The 18,766-nt window shown below is 36.9% G+C and overlaps 1 protein-coding gene across 5 annotated transcripts in view; it reads left to right on the top strand.

The window, feature by feature from the left end:
- The window catches only part of rgs12b (regulator of G protein signaling 12b), a 54,723-nt gene extending 37,598 nt beyond the window's left edge, over window positions 1-17,125 (top strand). For 4 of the 5 annotated variants that reach the window (XM_067405348.1, XM_067405349.1, XM_067405351.1 and 1 more), the window contains 14 exons: window positions 4,132-4,153; window positions 8,642-8,811; window positions 9,196-9,288; window positions 9,480-9,623; window positions 10,918-11,097; window positions 11,731-11,881; window positions 12,031-12,125; window positions 12,423-12,617; window positions 12,884-12,957; window positions 13,174-13,300; window positions 13,569-13,665; window positions 13,871-13,938; window positions 14,588-14,684; window positions 14,974-17,125. In XM_067405348.1, coding sequence (XP_067261449.1) covers window positions 4,132-4,153; window positions 8,642-8,811; window positions 9,196-9,288; window positions 9,480-9,623; window positions 10,918-11,097; window positions 11,731-11,881; window positions 12,031-12,125; window positions 12,423-12,617; window positions 12,884-12,957; window positions 13,174-13,300; window positions 13,569-13,665; window positions 13,871-13,938; window positions 14,588-14,684; window positions 14,974-15,551 — 2,091 coding nt within the window. In that variant the 3' untranslated portion in view covers window positions 15,552-17,125. The remainder of the gene's footprint in view (window positions 1-4,131; window positions 4,154-8,641; window positions 8,812-9,195; window positions 9,289-9,479; window positions 9,624-10,917; window positions 11,098-11,730; window positions 11,882-12,030; window positions 12,126-12,422; window positions 12,618-12,883; window positions 12,958-13,173; window positions 13,301-13,568; window positions 13,666-13,870; window positions 13,939-14,587; window positions 14,685-14,973) is intronic. The other variant, XM_067405352.1, reaches the window with a different exon arrangement.
- Window positions 17,126-18,766: the final 1,641 nt, after the last annotated feature.

The raw sequence follows: 18,766 nt of genomic DNA, 5'->3' as shown, positions 1-18,766 counted from the left end.
CAATATGTGGTTACAAGCAGCTCCACTGCCAAAAAATGAAGGGAACCCACTGGAATGAAAAGAGGAGGGAGGGAAACAGAAAGGGTTAGAGGGTGCAGGATGAAGAGAGGACATAAGAGAAGTGTAAATCTAGGCAAGATGCTTAGCGCTTTGCTTTCTCTGTAATGTCTTGGAGGCATTTCATTTGAACAGGTTCTGAAGAATGATCACTACATTGTTTAACATCACTCTGACTTCAGTGCAGTAGCAGTCTTCCCATTGCTGTAGACTTAGTGCCTGATTGTCAGGTTTCAGATGCTGTTTTCAGAATGTATTAGTACTTGTTTTTACCAGATTAGTACAAGAGCAGTCCTTTCCCATAGTGGCTCATTCTACAGCTGCGGTGGAGTGAAACGTATCAATCCTGCATTAAACCTACTGTTTAATTTGTTTTATTTTCTTTTTCTTTTCATTCAAGGTCACACCAAATAACTATAGAGTTAAGAAAAAGAATGTATCATTGGCTGCCATGATTTTTCGTTTGTGGTGTTACTCCTAATTAGAGCTAATCATTTGGAACCAGTATTACCACAGTAACATCACTGACAGATTTTGAAGTTAGAGGAAGGTATTACAAAATCAGAAATACTAGCTTTGATTTTAATAACACTGTTATTAATATTTTTCTATATATATATATATATATATATATATATATATATATATATATATATATATATATACACACACTACCGCTCAAAAGTTTGGGATCGGTAAGATTTTTAATGTTTTTAAAAGAAGTTTCGTCTGCTCACCAAGGGTGCATTTACTTAATCAAGAATACAGTAAAAACAGTAATATTGTGAAATATTATTACAATTTCAAATTCTATTTGAAAATATTTTAAAATGTAATTTATTCTTGTGTTGGAAAAGCTGAATTTTCAGCATCGTTAATCCAGTCTTCAGTGTCACATGATCCTTCAGAAATCATTCTGATATGTCAATTTGCTGCTCAAGAAACATTTGTTTACAATTGTACAAAATATTTGTGTACAATATTTTTTTTCAGGATTATTTGATGAATAGAAAGTTTAAAAGAACAGTGTTTATCTGAAATCTAATCTTTTTTTTAACATTATAAATGTCTTTACTGTCACTTTTGATTGATCTAATGCATCCTTGCCGAATAAAAGTATTCATTTCTTTAATTTCTTTTCAAAAAAATAAAAATAAAAATTCTTACTGACCCCAAACTTTTGAACGGTAGTGTATAATGCTACAGAAGCTTTGTATTTCAGATAAATGCTGTTCTTTTGAACTTTCTATTCATCAAGGAATCCTGAAAAAAAAAGTACACAACTGTTTTCAACATTGATAATAATAACAAATATTTCTTGAGGAACTAATCATCATATTAGAATGATATCTGAAGGATCATGTGACACTGAAGACTGGAGTAATGATGCTGAAAATTCAGCTTTGCCAACACGAGAATAAATTACTTTGTAAAATATATTCAAATAGAAAACAGTTATTTTAAATTGTAATAACTTTTCACAATATTACTGTTTTTACTATATTTTTAATTAAATAAATTAAGCCTTGGTGAGCAGACAAAACTTCTTTTAAAAACATTAAAAATCTTACCGATCCCAAACCTTTGAGTGGTTATATATATATATATATATATATATATATATATATATATATAGTGGCTCCTCCTCACAACACTTTTTGCCTAAATGAATGTTTCAAATGTTTTCATAAAGGATTTTATATTGCAATAACACCGTTGACATGATTTTTTATTTATTTATCTTTTTATTTAAAAATACAGTTTTTTTACAATTAATAGTTTTTGTTATTTTTATTACTTTTAAAATTGTGACTCCTGCAGTTGTAAATGCCTCGTGACAACATGCTAAAAATAGCTAAACCGTTAACAGGCTCTTAAAGTTTTACAGTGAATTTAAATACATTTAAACTGGATGAGAGATATATGACCTCATTGTGGAAGAGAGTCCATGTTTCTATTATACCAATGTAAATGAAGGATATGTGATAAACTGTATAGTGTGAAAACAAATATTTAACACTGTTGTGTTTATATAGTTAAGGTATCTAGCTTTCAGCAAGGCTCAGCAGTCAATGATTTACACCTCACGGTCATCCGTGATGGTAATGTAGTTGATGTAAGACAGTGTAGAATGTTTCTGATGTCACCGGACCAGTATAATGAAGTTATAGGCTGTGCTGATGTCATCTCAAATATGTTGACCAACAACAGAGTCAGCTTTTGATCCAAACTGTCATCATACAAAGTCTTCCACATTCTCCGCATTCTCTGGGAATTATTTTTCAAATTGTAGTTTGAAAATCCCACTGGTTTTTCAACTGCAGTATTAAATAAAACAAGGGTCAATTATGGCTGAATTACAAGGACATGTTGGGAAAGGATTGTTGTAGTTCCAGCACGTTTGTTTGTATAGACTGTTGGATGGAAACTCCATCTATCTTTCTGTTTATCCATTCCGGTACCAGCTGCCTGACGTGGTTATTTTTTATTCCTCTTCCCCATGACTGTTTCTGCATTGTACATGATCATGCTCCCCTTTTACTGTCCTTTAATAGCTTTTAATAACTATTTAGGCCTGTGTATAATTAATCAAATTTCTTGTCGTAAGAATGGAGCATTTAGTTTGAGAAAGCTTAGATCAATTTTTAAATGAGTAAACAGTTCTTTCAGAGATTAATTGCTGTTTTTTTTTTTTTTTTTTGAGATTTCACGTGGTGATTTTAATACAGTCAGCATTCTGTTTAGAACCATTTTATAAGAGTTTAGGTTCAATGTTGTTTGAATAAAAGGTGAAGTTGGAATATTTTTGGCTGGTTTTATAATTTTTCAGCTCTCAACAGTATACTCTCAGCCTTATTTGAATCCATTCAGCATAATTCTGCAGACTTTCCTTCATTTTCACAGATGTAGAAAAACCTTCACAGATTCATTGTAATCTTTGATACTTTTATTCTTTTATAGATTTCCTGTAGTTCATTACATGTTGTGCTGTTTGATCTTCAGTTTAATATATTTTTATATATTAAAAACTAATCATTAATTTAAAAAATACATTAAAATCATTCAAAAGTGTGAGGCTGCATTTATTTAATCAAAAATACCGTATTATTGTGAAATATTATTAGTTTTCAGCATCATGACTCCAGTCTTCAGTGTCACATGATCCTTCAGAAATCATTCTAATATACTGAATTGCTGCTCAAGAAACATTTCTTATTATCATCACAGTTGAAAATAGTTTTTGTGGAAAATGTGATACAGGATTCTTTGATGGTGGAAATCTTTTGCAACATTCTAAATATCTTAAATGTCACTTCGAATCAATTTTAATGCATCCTTGCTGAATAAAAGTATAATTTTTGTCCCCAAAAAATCTTATTGACCCCAAACGTTTGAACTTTAGTGTATACTAATAAAATAAAAAGTCGTAAATCAAAAGCAAATTATTTGTTTCCAGTTTTATTAGTAAAAGTGCTATTTGTAGATAAACTGCTACTATTTAAGCACACACCCTGGGAATTTTATTACTTATTGACCTTTGAGACACATTTAAAGGAAATCACTCATTTGGCCCCCATCCCATATAAACACTTTACACGTCCACTCACCCGAATGCCACTGTTGTGACTGTATCATGCATCATTTGACCCTGCAATAAATGGGTCATCACTGTGACTAAATCACTAATGCAATGCTTTACTGAAATAAAGGTTTAACCAAGTATCTACTTTGACTATTTTTCACTGTGAAAAAATTCTCTGACTCAATATTTTGTAATTTAAAGAAAGTTTCAGCCCCTTGCTTAATCTCTTACAAAACCACTAAGTGACATGCTCAGGCAAATCAGACTGGGCGGTACATATGTGTCACAGTGGGCGGGTCTGGAATGTACCTGATGCATCTCATTATCTGAATGAGTTAGGAGGCGTGTGTGTGAAAGACTGTACCAGTAAAACAGGAAGAGCTGGTGTGTGTATCATGCCACCAGAGTACCCTGCTATGTTGCAGACTTCAGTGTGTATTTGTGTTGGTGAAGAGAGTCACTCACACATGTCTTTCTGTGTTCTCTTGCAGTCTGCGGCTGTCTCCGATGGTGGTAAGTAATCAATCAATATTTTGATATCAAAACCTCAAATGACCGATCTGATCTTCTTGATCAACTGTCTGTTTTTAGGTATTCCATTTTATTCCACGTTTCTATCACAGTTTCTTTTCTTTTAACCCCCATCATATTTTCCCTATTAAACCTCTCAGTCTCTTTAGGATCAAATTACTTATACATTCTTCATATATCCATTACTTTCTCCATCTTGTGCTCTTTTCCCAAACTACTCACATTTCCTCAATTACTCGCAGCTCTTTTCTGGTATCTTGTTATCAGGCTCAATGTTGTTTTCTATGCTGTGTTTTCAATGTTAATGTAGTTTGTATATGTAGATCTGAAACAGAGAGCTCTACCCAAATGAAGGAGAAAGTAAACACCATTTTGGCTGTCTTTTAGTTGCCTGATCTCTTGATAAGAATGGCTCTCTGTTCCCTCTGCCATCAATCCCCCCAGTTTTGCTATATACTTGTTGGATGCATTATTTTAGAAGTCTCTGTGCAATTTTATCAGTGTAAACAATGTAATTGAAGTTCTTTTGGTTCTTTTTGAGATCACTTGCAACATTATTTGTGATCTCTGAAATCTCAACAAATGTATTCAATACTGTATCATAACAGTATAATGTGACAAAGCAAATTCGGATGTTTCATTACATGCCTCTTTAAACCTTCAGCCCAACTTCCTCTTTTTATACGAAACAATTCATGCAGAACAGCACTAATGGTTGTGCCCTAAGTATGTAGTTTGCGATTCATCAGGCCAAAGTGAGTTACTGTTTTGGCCTAAATCTCTGTTTCAAATCCAACTGCACTAGGAGTGAACAAGCCCTAACTACCTCCCTTCTCCCCCTTCAATGTCCCAATTAGCATGTGTGAATGTGCCAGGGTTTCTGTGAATGTTTGCTTAACGCTGCCAGTCAGAGCCATAGATCTTTCAGCCTTATGCATAACAAAAGGCACGGAGAGACAAATGTATAAATGCAAAAATGTGAGGAATTTACTTCTCTGGGCTATTACTTTTACAATCGTGTAGTATCGTTTTTTATGTCTGTATTGCTTATGGGCACACAATAGTTTGTGGTGTTATCAAGATGCCTTTCGAACACAACGAGCGTGACAGGATCTGAATTGAGATCAGCTCATAGTTAACCAGGACAGGCAGGCTGGATCAGTGTTCAGATGCCGGAGCCAGTTGTATCCCTTAGAAACTGCTCCAGGATCAATTATCGACATGGCAGGATGCCGTAAATCTGCCTGTGAAAGCAAAGTGAGAGTGAGTTAAGGAACACTTGTAATGTCAGTAACACCCATCCATCTTGAGATCAAAGTGCAAATCTCAGCAACCTTTCATTTTCTTCATTATTCTGCTGTCTTTAGACTTGTTGAGCTGTGTTCTTGTAGACGCCTCGGTGTGAGTTTTACAGTCTGGAGCGCTCCTTCTGCAAGAGTAGTTTGTTTACTGGAATCTGCATCTAGGGGTCAATGACATGATGCTGATTTTTTTTTTGGTCTGAATCTATTAATTTATTCAAAAAGCAGTTCATAAATTCATTTTGATATTTTTTGGGGAAGCATAAAGAATAAAAAGTGCATAAAATGTGAGGTGATACATTTATATTATAATGAAAAGAAAACTGTTAAAGGGATAGTTTACCCAAAAATGAAATTTCTGTCATTAAATACCCTCATGTAGTTCCACCGTAAGACCACAATTTAAGATATTTTTTTCTTCCATAGGCAGCAACGTCATTGCACCTTTTGACATCTAGAAAGGTAATTAAAAATATGGTTAAAATAGTCGATGTGACTGCAGTGGTTCAACCTTAATGTTATGAAGTGATGAGAATACTTTTTGTGTACAAAAACAAAACAAAAATAACGACTTTATTCAACAATTTGAACCGTTGTCACACGTCGTGAACTTAGTGCAGTCTTGTCTACGTTCGAATGCCTGCTCATTATTGGCCAGTTACTGTGTCAGCATCACATGCATGCGTCGTGCTGCTCACATGTTCAGCTACAGCCAATACTGAGTTGGCGTTCGGACGTGAACAAGAAAGCCTGCACTAAGTTCACAACGTGTGACAACGGTTCAAATTGTTGAATAAAGTCTTTATTTTTGTTTTGTTTTTGGCACACAAAAAGTATTCTCATGGCTTCATAACATTAAGGTTAAACCACTGCAGTCACGTTGACTATTTTAATCATGTTTCTGGAAGTCAAAAGGTGCTGCCTATGTGTGGATCAGATACACTCGGATTTCATCAAATAACTTAATTTGTGTTCCAAAGATGAACAAAGGTCTTACAGGTTTGGAACAACATGAGGGTGAGTACTTATTGACAGAAATTTCATTTTTGGGGTGAACTAACCCTTTAAAGGGTTCACCCAAAAATGAAAATTATGTCATTAATGACTCACCCTCATGTCGTTCCAAACCCGTAAGACCTTCGTTCATTTTCAGAACACAGTTTAAGATATTTAAGATTTAGGCCGAGAAGAAAGCTCTCAGACTAAATCTAAAATATCTTAAACTGTGTTCCAAAGATGAACGGAGGTCTTACAGGTTTGGAACGACATGAGGGTGAGTCATTAATTACATACTTTTAATTTTTGGGTGAACTAACCCTTTAAGTAGTTTGGCGTCAAATAACTGGCATAATTATTTTTGTAGGGAAAATAAAAATAACAAAACTAACAAAAATCACTGCATACTAATATTTAAAAAACCTTTTCTCACCAAATAAAAGTCATGTGGTTCGGCCAACAATAATGCAGAAAAAAAACATAAAATAGGAAATTATATCATAAGAAACCTCTGCAGACCCTCATGACTGTATCAAGGTCAGTAAAGTGTCTTAAAATATCAAATATTTTGACCTTTTTTATGACAAGACAAAGGTAGTTCAGGTTTTAAAACGTCATGTTGTATGACTCAACAAAAAATATATTTTTTATTAATTTTTATTAATATTTAATATGTATATTCATTAATAAATAAAAATATTTTTCAAAAAAAAAAAAAAATTGAGAATGATTAAGGTACATATGCTCTATTTGTGTGCTCTGTTATTTGTCATTGACCCCTATTACAGCAGGACCAATTGGCATTTCCTGCAGTGCAGTCGAAATGAAATCATCCCATCTGTTTGTGTGTGCATGTTTGCCTTCGGTTATGGTGCTACCGGTTGGCTGTGCTGGTCCAGCATTAATATTGCAGGTTCTTGTTACCTCTACTTACTAAGTTTCCCTCCTCTCTCTGCTTTCAATAATTTATCATCTACCCGTTCAGAGCTTTGTGCGCAGGCCACTATCTGTTTACCTTTATACATGCCTTTAGGCTCGTCGCTGTGTCTCTGTTGTTTATATAATTCCTAGTTGCTTATAATGTTAGCTGCCAGCGTATATGTTAGCTCAATGGACAGTTTGATGGCTGTTCACCCTCTGCTCCGTGGCAGTGTGTGTGTGTAGTTGGGTGATGGATGTCAAAGCCTGGCGTCCAATTGGCATGAAATACCTGGTGAAGTGGCATCACTCAGGCTCGTACCAGCTTTACCGAGGTAAGAGGTTGTGCTGATAGAAACCCATGATCTGCTGAGGGTCTTTCGGGGGGGATCCATCTCAAAATTAACCTTCAGATTTCCTCTGAGTGCTTGTTTTTTTTTATTTTTTTTATATATATTCAGCTTGGCTAAAGCTGTTTTTGTCTTGCTTAGCCTTTACAGTATGACTATTTTTGTCGACTATGTTGCTGCTCCTTTCAGTGTTTTTGAGGTTTATTTAAAGAATAGTGCACTCAAGTCATTATTCCTCATCCTTTTGCACACAAGAGTTTCCTAGTGACATGGAATATAGTCACATGGTTACTTTTTGTTCTTTATGCAGCTTGATGGCTCCTGTTCACTATGATCTGTTTGATTTTTCATGGAGTTCTACAGATAAAATTACAGTTTGGAACAACATGTAGGCAAGTAAATAAGGATTTTTTAATGAGCTGTGCCTCTCATAAAAATATGTGCTTTGTAACTTTAATCGATAGTATTTGATTACAAGAGCTCACCGACCACATCAGGATTGCCCAGAAACTAAAAAGAGAGTATCTAACAGTAGCAGCAGCAGAAGTGTCAGGTGATTTTAAGAAATCAGGTTAAGAAATCACTGATGAAGGCACTTCGATAAGTGGTGAAACATCTTGAATTTGTCAATTAATTTGAGTATAATTTAATATCTCAACATTTCTGTTGTTCATTTTTAAACGTGGGTCTATTTTAAGAGTATGGTCTTAATTTACAACATCCTGACTCTTATTCAGGGAGTCATAATTGCATAATTTGTGTTTTTGGGGAATATGAGTGCAAAATGTGAAATAGGATGAAGAAAAAGCTTCTTGTTAATATAAACTACTTCTTTAACAAACACATTGTGCCTCTGTGTTCGCAATGAATAATAGTAACATTGTTATCTCATTGTTTGTGCCTAGAGCTGAACAGTGTGGACCTGAAAGGCTGCGGCAGTGATAACAGTCTGAACAGCAATGCCAGCCTACCTAGCGTGCAATGCCATCGACGGCACACTGAGCGGCGCGTTGCATCATGGGCTGTCTGCTTCGAGCGCCTGCTACAGGATCCTGTTGGTGTCCGATATTTCTCAGTACGTCGGATCAGTCCAAGTCATCCTTTTGCAAAGCAGCTGCACTGTGTTAAAGAATCCTCTAGCAATATTGGCTGAGAATGCAAGTCATGCTTTATGCATTTTAATTGAAACTGTCCTCAAAAACTTTCTTATCAAAACTGGCATAAGTTGTAAAGGCTTTCTCAGCAAATTTGCATTAGAAACGAAACCACAAAGAAATGTTTGGAAAGGATTTTGCTTGTCTTTAAAACAAGGAATGCCTAGAGAATTTAGTTTAGCCAGTGAGTAGAGAGCAAGACAGTTTTTATGTAGTTGAAAGGTTTTTTTTTTTACACAAAAAATTGTGTGTATGTTTTGCAGATTAATTACTTAATCTTATTTCTTTTTCTCTTCATCCTGCAGGAGTTTCTGAAGAAAGAATTCAGCGAGGAGAATATTTTATTTTGGCAAGCGTGTGAATATTTCAGCCATGTACCTGAAACAGACAAGAAACAGGTATTAATTAATTTTTTTAGATACTTGATCACAAAACGTGCTGTAATGAATTTTTGAATGCTGTTTATTACATATTTTTTTTCCATAGCAGTTTGTTTAGGATACTAAATACACCCTTATTTTGGAGAGGATGAAATAAATGTTTTTATTTCCCATTTGTTTGTGACCTTGTCATAACTTTTGGCCTCCAGCTGTCCCAGAGGGCTAGAGAGATCTACAACAGCTTCCTGTCGAGTAAGGCCACCACACCCGTCAACATTGATAGTCAGGCTCAGCTTGCTGACGACATACTCAACGCACCAAGGCCAGACATGTTTAAAGAACAACAGTTACAGGTGAGACAGGAAGTGTTCAAATTAGGATATTTACTGAAAGCCCATATAGGGTATAACACTGTATTTCTGAATTAAAAACATTAGAAAAGTATTAACAGAGATTAAAATTTCCCCGTCCACCTCATAAAGTTTATGTCAGACTGTGTGGGCGTCAGGCCCATCCTGAAGATTATGAAATTGTGGAAAATCTCTTCACATGCCTTAACCTGTCTTTTTAATGCGTTTCTACTTGATATCTTTCTCAGAACAATTAATGTAGAATAATCAAAAGATTTCATGTTTTTCATGACATCATAAAAAAAATCCCAGAAGGATCCAACAGTTGCTATTTTTAAATTACTGTGTACCCTCCACTGCATGTCTGTAAGGCTTTACCATCTCAACCCCGTCTTTGAGAGCTGTTGGCAAGATGTCTAATAATAAAGTATTTTCGGCACCGTGATGTCATAAGTACATGAATGTAGCATCCTGTACACTTCAACCCCATGATAACCATGAGCAAACCTACGGGCAACCTTTGTGCTGAATGTGTTCTTAAGAAGTGTGTTTTAAGGCAAAGAGTCACGTAGCAGCATTTAGAGGCTCCTGTCTGGCTGTGGCCTCTTTAAGATCTTTGTAAAAAAAAAAAAAACATTATATTGGCCACATTTTACAATGTTAGATACTTTAGCTGTTCAGTATCCTGTCCAGCAAGATTTTTGAAAAAATGCTCACCAATACAGTAAAACAGTAATATTGTGCAATATTATTACTGTTTTCTATTTTAATAAATTTCAAAGCTGAACTTTTAGCAGTCATTACTCTAGTGTTGATTTGGTGCTTAAGTTCCATTTATTATTATTTATTATCAATGGTGAAGTTGTGCTGCTTAATATTGTTGTGGAAACCTTTTTTTTTTAGGATTCTTTGATGAATAATTTAAAAGAACAGCATTTATTTGAAATCAATATATTTTTTACACTGTTGTATGTTTTTAACATAACTTTTGATTAATTTAATGCATTTTTGCTAAATAAAAGTATAAAAAAAAAAAAAAAAAAAAAACTACTGACCTCGATCTTTTGAATGGAAGTGTATGTCATCCCAGCTGTGAAGACCCACATTGCTGGTCATTAGCATTTGTTTTTAAGGATGTTGGTCCCAGCATGAGATGCCAATTTGCTTAAGCAGCTTAACCAGCTAGACTAGAAAAACTATGCTAGTTGACAAACGTTAAAAGTATGGCTTTGTCGAACCAGTAAAGATAATCAGTATGCTGATTTTACAGTGCCACTCTTCTTTCTTCCCTCAATAGATCTTCAACCTGATGAAGTTTGACAGTTACACACGCTTCCTGAAATCCTACCTGTATCAAGAATGTATGCTTGCAGAGGTGGAGGGGCGTCCTCTTCCAGACCCCTATCAAGTCCCCAGTAGCCCCACTTCTAAACATAGCACAAGCTCTGACCGCTCTAACCTCTCTACACCTAAAAAGGTAACACACACACACACACGTTTGTTTTTGTGAATTGTGGGGACTTTTCCTAACCCTAAACCTAACCATCACAGGAAAATGTGCACAGCCTAATTTTCTCACAAAAACATCATTTAGTATTTTTATTAATTAATTTACATTGTGGGGACCGGTGGCTGGTCCCCACGATGTAGGTGAACTGTGGGGACATTTGGTCCCCACAATGTAATATAAACAAACTCACACACACACACACACACACACACACACACACACACACACACACACACACACACACACACACACACACACACACACACACACACACACACACACACACACACACACATACACACACACACACACATATATATACACACAGTGTTTATTCTATGTCTTACGCCCTTCATTAGAATGATGATGATCTGTTTGCAGTTGACACAGTGGCTTCCTTTGAACATAATCACATAATCAAACAATTTGTGAAGAACATCAAATAACAATACCCCAATTATCTCTCAGTGGAAGGTTTAGTTAAACCTTCAGTAGTTTATATACCACCACAGAGGTTTTTTTTTTTTATTATCTACATCTTGGAATTTTGTGTAACGCCTTTATTTTTGAGTATGGAAAATAATTTACCATTTTTTGAAGGTGCAGGATGACAAGAAAAGTAAATCGGGAAGATCACTGAATGAAGACAGCAGAGATGAACATAGCGATAAAAAGAAGAGCATTTTCTTCTCCTGGTCCAGAAATAGAAGTTTTGGAAAGGGATCCAAGAAGAAGGACCTTGGAGACTACAGTGAGTGGAGGACATCAGTGACAATTGTGTTAAATTACTTTTATTACTTTATTTTATTACATTTACAGTACACTTAGGATGCTCATAAACATGCCAGTTTGCCATTTTCCAGTTTGTCAGTTATGAATGTTATATGTCTTTCACCACAGGCTTTACAGGTAGTAACGGACGAAGAGAATCACAGGGCTCTTTGTCGTCTGGTGCGAGTTTGGAACTTGCCACATCTGGTTCTGGAAAAAACGAGGTGGGTCAATTGCATCTGACTCAAGCTGATGTTGGTCTGTCTATGATTATTAGTATTTTGTTAAAATGACCAAATATAATTTATTGTATATTAAAACAACCCAATTAATTAATAATAATGACAATTATGATGTTATTGTTAGTATTAAACAATTTAACAATCTATATTTATTTATTTCAATACTGTAACCTCCAATTATGAATATTACCTCCAATTTAATATGACGGAATTAAATTTTTTGGGTGTTTATTTCATTTAGTTGCGTTGTTCATTCCTTTGTGTTCCTCTGTCTGACAGGGCGAGGTGTCGCGTAACTCCATGTCGTTGTCCGAGCGTGCGGTGCGTCACTGTAACATTAACCTTCCGGATGGCTCATGCTGCTCAGTAGCCATCAGGCCTGGCATCTCCATCAGAGAGGTGCTCTCAGGCTTGTGCGAGAAGCTCAATATTAATCTGGCCGCTGTGGATCTGTTCCTAGTGGGAGGAGAAAAGGTAACATGCTTATCAAACTCTAGTTTAGATCAACATCGGAGGGTGCTAATTGTTTTGTGGTTAAACTATTCTATAATGATTATTAATTAAGGTACCTTCAGTTTTGCTTTTGTCTTGTCTACCTTCAGAGGTTACAAGGTGGTTTCAGTATGTATGTTTTTGTGCTGCATTTATGTGTGTGTGGATGTGTGCATGTGTGTGCATTTGCATCATTTGATACTGCAATGCTGTAAAAGACTATAATAGCATGTATTGTCCTTGTAAAGCCTTTAGTGTTGGACCAGGACTGCATGACACTGTGCTCCAGAGATCTGCGGCTGGAGAAACGTACGCTATTCCGGTACACACCTGTTTATCTGTTTTTATCTCAGTCTATCAATTCGTTCATCCCTTTATCTATAATTTATGTCTCTATGTATTCATCAGGCCTCTTTTAATTTTCTTTTTTTACATTTCAAACCTAACTGAAGTCATTCATTATCAAAAAGTCATCAGGATTCAGTTTATTAAAGTTTATTTTCCTTAACTTCTCTTTCTCTCCATCTCTCCCTCACAGATTGGATCTGGTGCCAATAAATCGTTCTGTTGGGCTGAAAGCAAAACCCACTAAGCCGGTTACAGAAGTCCTGAGACCGGTGGTGGCCAAATATGGACTGAACTTAGGAGACCTGGTGGCCAGGATAGTGAGTTAAACATTTGCTTATTGTTTATATGAGGAAAATATAGTTTGATAGATGTATCCTTCATTATTATGCGGGCATGTATCAATATTGTGCATAAAACAATTTATATTTATGTTCCTGGGAGAACCCTCCTTATCAAAGTAACATTTTTTTTTTAATTTATACAAGATGCTCACTGATTTGGAAATTGGACTGCTGCATCATAACATATGAAATATGTGTTTTGTGATTTTAATTAAATGGATATTAATTGTTCTTGTTTGGGCAGAGTGGAGAAAAAGAGCCACTGGATCTTGGGCTTCCTATATCTAATCTAGATGGACTAAGGGTGGTTCTGGAAGTAGGAGACCATGTTCCAGGAAAAGGCAAGATGCATTCACACATAGGATAAACATCATTCCCACTATCTAATTTGATTCTTTGATTTAACCCTCTGTAAAACAATATAATGGACCCCAAAGAAAAAAAGAGAGTGAAATGGGTTGTCAATACTTTACCATGTTGTCTTTAACATAGTTGGCTTTCTATTAACATGAACAGAATGAGTTAACGCTTTCCCTCTCTAAACAGACAAACAAAAGCTGGTCTCATCTAAAAGTCACGGCCCACCTCTGTCTACGCGAAGCCAGTCTGCCACAGTAAGACCTCAATCTTCGAGATTATACACTTTCATCTCCTCCTCTCTCTTTCTTTGTGTTTTTTGGCCTGTGTGTGGGGAGTCTGTGCATGGCTGGCTCCCCAATTCTTTCCTCTGGTCTAAAGGCTGTGTGTATCTGTGCATTTCTGGGCCTTTGGATGATCTAACCCATCTTCTCGAATCACAGCAACCCACCTCTTACCACTTGCTTTCCTTCAACACACCACACCTTTGCGAGGGGATAGCAGCCTCTGTCTGACAAGAGTTCCTTGGTTCAAGGGCTCCTCCCTTGTACAGACTCTCTAGTCTTTATAGTTACTGATAGCTGTGTGATATGTTGAGAAAAATGGTGGAAAGACAAGAGAAAGTGAAGCGTGGATGTTCACCAATGTTGGGTGTTGTGGTGGCATGCTGTGCTGGTGGTGGTTTTTCTGCAGTGAGATGCTGTGCTGTATGGAGATTGACGTTAGTATGCTTGCACAAGTAGAGTGAGTATGTACACTCGCTTTAGTGATAGTTACTAGAGTCCCTCCCAGTGCCCCTACGATGCCCCTGTAGTTTTAGCCCTGCTCCCCAGAGAAAGCCTTGTAGAAGAGGCGGTTCTCATCCACGCACCCTTAATGTGCCCCATTCTCATTGTCGCTACCCAGGGGGAGGACAAAGCGGCAGGAAAGGCTTCGGCTGTGAAAACCAGGGCCCAAGTGGAAAAGCGAAAACAGAAAAAGCTTAATATAGATGAAGCTGAAGGTAAAAAACTATTCCCCTTTCACTTTCTTGAATAATCTCTCTTTCTTTGACCTAGTTAAGCGCTGATGTTGATCCTGGCTACATCTTATTCTAACAAAGTCTCTGTAGCAACACTGGCTGATGTAGCTAATGCTAACACAAGCACACTTTGAACTGGCAGCTGCAGTTGATCTGTTGCCAAGGTTCTTGCGAGAATGCTTTCTACTCACGCTTGCTTTAATGTCAGATGTGTCGCTTGTCACATTTCAACAAATAAAATGGTTTAAAATTGTGTGTGTTGTCCAACCAGAATTCTTCGAGCTCATATCCAAAGCACAGAGCAACAGAGCTGACGACCAGCGGGGCTTGCTGAACAAATCCGACCTTGTCCTGCCTGACTTCTTGCGCCTCGACACGGAAGCAGACGCCAACAACCTCAGCTCCACCCCCGTCTCCCACAAGAACCGGCCCCGATCCAAGGAGAATGGTTCCGCCCTCAGCGCCAGCCACCAATCGCAAAGCTTAGATTCAACGGTGGAGGGCAAAGCACCTAGACGAGCCCTAATGCCTCCCAATAGTGCTCTCAGAAAAGCCACAGACCGAAATCCACCACCATTCAGTTCCTCACTATCCCCGATTCCGCACTCGCAAAAAGGGGGTTCGTCCGGGATCAAAGACTGGAGGAGTGACGGAGGGGTCCAGGCACTGGAGGAAGAGGAGAGCGGCACGGACCTGACATTTGTCGCCGAAGGCGACATCACAAGCCCTAACAGCTCTCTCCTTAACCAGTCCCCCTATCCTCTCCCTTCTTCCCCAGAACGATCGTACCTCCTGAGGGAGGGCACTTACCAGGAAAGCTGGGCTCGATCAGGTACCTCTCCTGTGTGAAAAAAACTACGCTCGCATGTGTTATCCTCACCTCTTTCTGGTCCCTCCTGAAGATGTGTGTGATTTCTGAGTGCTGTGGATTTGCTGTGCTTTTCATCGTAAGCCCTGTGCCAAACCCTGGCAAAACCACCTCCTTCCCATGTACATTTGACACCCTTTAAGCACTTTAACGAAGAATCGAAAAAGAGACTTCTACCTACAATGCATTCGATGGTTTATTTCCTTCCCTGAAAGTATTTTAAAACAACTAGCCACACACAATCTTGACAATCATTAACTTCCATGGCTTTTTTTTTTTCCTCTGAGTGAAACAATATAATTATTGTAGCCAGTCGGACTTATTTGAGGTCAGTAGTGAACTGAAGCGATCTTGCTCGTCTTCTGCATCTCTCTGCCCTGTGGCTGATCACATGAAGGCCTTAACAGGAGCAACAACTGACTGAACTAAACATGTGATAATTCTTCTACGACACTAAATATAAACTACATACCGGACGTGGAGTGTTTGAGGTGTCAAGCGCCCTCGTTTACGCATGAATATATATTTATCTGTTGTTCAAAAAGTTGTTCAAATGATGTGAATACACAAATGGTTAAAAAAACATAAACAAGCACAATCAGTTTTAGTATGACAGAGGCCTCGCCTTACCTCTCTGTGGTGACCAGTAGCGTGCCTTCCATGAAACCTGTCCATGAAACCTAAATATTGACAAAGAGTCTTCAGTAACTCCTCATGACCTCACATTTCTATATTTCAATCTTAAATGGAGACCTCAGAGCTTATTTTTGTTTTCTTTATTTCATCGTATTCTTACAAAAATGCAATTCAACAATGTGTAGCTACGCAGATCACTTCCTTTTTATCACCATTACTTCCATGTTTTTTTAAGCTACGGTATCATATGTTATGTATTTAATCGTATAATATAATCCTAAAAAAGGATTAATTTATCCCAGATGAAACATAAGTATATCTTCCTGAATGACAAAATACTAAATGTGTACATAGTTTCTGTTATAGCTGTGTGATTTATTGCTATGTTGAGTTGCCAACATTGTTGAATTGCCCTCCATTCTGTTCATTCTGACACTGAAATCATTTTCAGTTATCTGTAGCAGTCTTTTTTGTAGACAACCAATATCTTTGCTCGGACTGATAATTCTGCAAACTTGTAAATAGATTTAAATAAATGTTAGGGGTGAGATCTCTCTCCCTTCCTCTCGTTGTTTATTTCTTGTTCCAATCTCTTTTCAGTAACTTTTTAAATTTTTACAATCTCTTAGGCCCGAAACATACTCCAAGTACGTAAACACACGTGCTTTCATCTAAGTTGGATATTATTCATTGTTGTATTTCTAATTGTGTCAGCACCATTCAAAACGCAGTGCCAAGTGCATGCTAAATTCTCAGTCTTATCAATAGGGGTGCTATAAAAGGCATTAATGTAACTGTTATGCTCCTAGTCATGTTTTTCCTCCAGGTCAACTACTGTCATGGCGGAGCATTCGTTTGAAGGCAATCTTACTGAGCAAGTTAGATCTATATATGTTTTTTATGCCACAAAAATGTACTTTAATGTATGTACAGTAAAGAGAACTCTGCAATTGCAATTTGACGGCAAAGCACTGATGTTTGAGTACTTCCATAGAGTATGTTTCTGGACTTAGGGCCATCATGATGTCACATACACACTTCGGTGAAACAGACTGAAGTATGGATTAGTGCATAATACTTTCTGGCATGTGTTGATGGTGTTATACAAAATCACACCTCAAGAACATGATGGAGAACTGATTTGGGGAGGCTAAATCTCCAGGACTTCCCCAAGGAAACCAAGTTTAACACTTTCCCTTGAAAAAGTCATCCTGACAGAGCTCTCTGAAATCAAGAGCTGTCAAACCAATTACTGTATAGTTCAAATTTGTGGTCAGTAAGATTTTTATTTTTCTGCAAAGGCACATTAAATTGATCAAAACAAAAAGTAAAGACTGTATACAATTTTACTTTTTTCAAATGCCTTTTTTTTTTTTTTATCACGGTTTCCGCAAAAATTTTAAGCATTATAATACAAGTTTGATAATAATAAATGTTTCTTGAGCACTAAATCAGAATGATTTTTGAAGGATCATGTGACACTAAAGACTGGAGTAATGATGCTGAAAAATCAGCTTTGCCATCTCAGGAAAAAATAGATTTTTGTATTGTATTACAATAGAATATCTATTTTAAATGGTAATAATATTTCAAAATATTACTATTTTTACTTTATTTTTGATCAAATAAATGCAGCCTTGGTGAGCTTCTTTCAAAAGCAGTGTTTCCCAACCCTGTTCCTGGAGCCACACCAACACTGCACATTTTGCATGTCTCTCTAATCAAACACCTGATTCAAGTCATCAGCTCATCAGTAGAGACTCCAAGACCTGAAATGGGTGTGTCAGACAAAAGAACATACAAAATGTGCAGTGTTGGTGTGCCTCCAGGAACAGGGTTGGGAAACACTTTTCAAAAGCATTTAAAAAATTGTTAATTTGTGTTTAGTATTATATGAGTGAAAACAGTACCACATCCAAGTCCAAATAATTCTCAGATAAGATTATCATTTCCTTTTCCTGTTGTTGAATGAAGAATACACCAATTAAGAGCTCTACACACAATGTAGACATAAAGCATGAATGGCACATCTGATCACATGATGAAACTCTCTGCTCTCAGAAGCGTTCTTTAATAACTCCTTCACATTCCCCTCACCCCACTTCCCCCAACGTCTATTTTGTGCTGTTTGAGTGAGGCCGTTCTCAGTGCATTAGCTATGCACAGAGGCCTAGTTAAAGTGAATGGCTGGTTAGGCAGGCTTTGTGTTGTTTGGATGCCGGTACTGGGCTCAGACAAAACCAGCCTCTGTTTCCCTTCAGTGCTCCCTCTCTCATCCTCCACCAGAGGAAGTGTCCTAATTCTGCATTGTCTCCCTTGGTACTTTTTCACGCTCCAAAAGAAGGGAAACCCTCTATAGACAAAAATCATAATGCTGTCGTAATTCGACCACGAAGCCCACGAATTGTTGCTTGATTCCTCCTCCTGGTGCTCTCTTTATATATATATATATATATATATATATATATATATATATATATATATATATATATATATATATATATTTAAATATCTTTACATTTTATCGTGTTAGAACTGCTTTGTACTCTCTTCTTTGTTT

Source organism: Chanodichthys erythropterus, chromosome 12 (genome assembly GCF_024489055.1).
Source record: "Chanodichthys erythropterus isolate Z2021 chromosome 12, ASM2448905v1, whole genome shotgun sequence".
In the NCBI taxonomy this organism is placed as follows: Eukaryota; Metazoa; Chordata; class Actinopteri; order Cypriniformes; family Xenocyprididae; genus Chanodichthys; species Chanodichthys erythropterus.
Note: the sequence above shows the minus strand (reverse complement) of the source record. Positions and strands in the feature narration are given on the sequence as shown.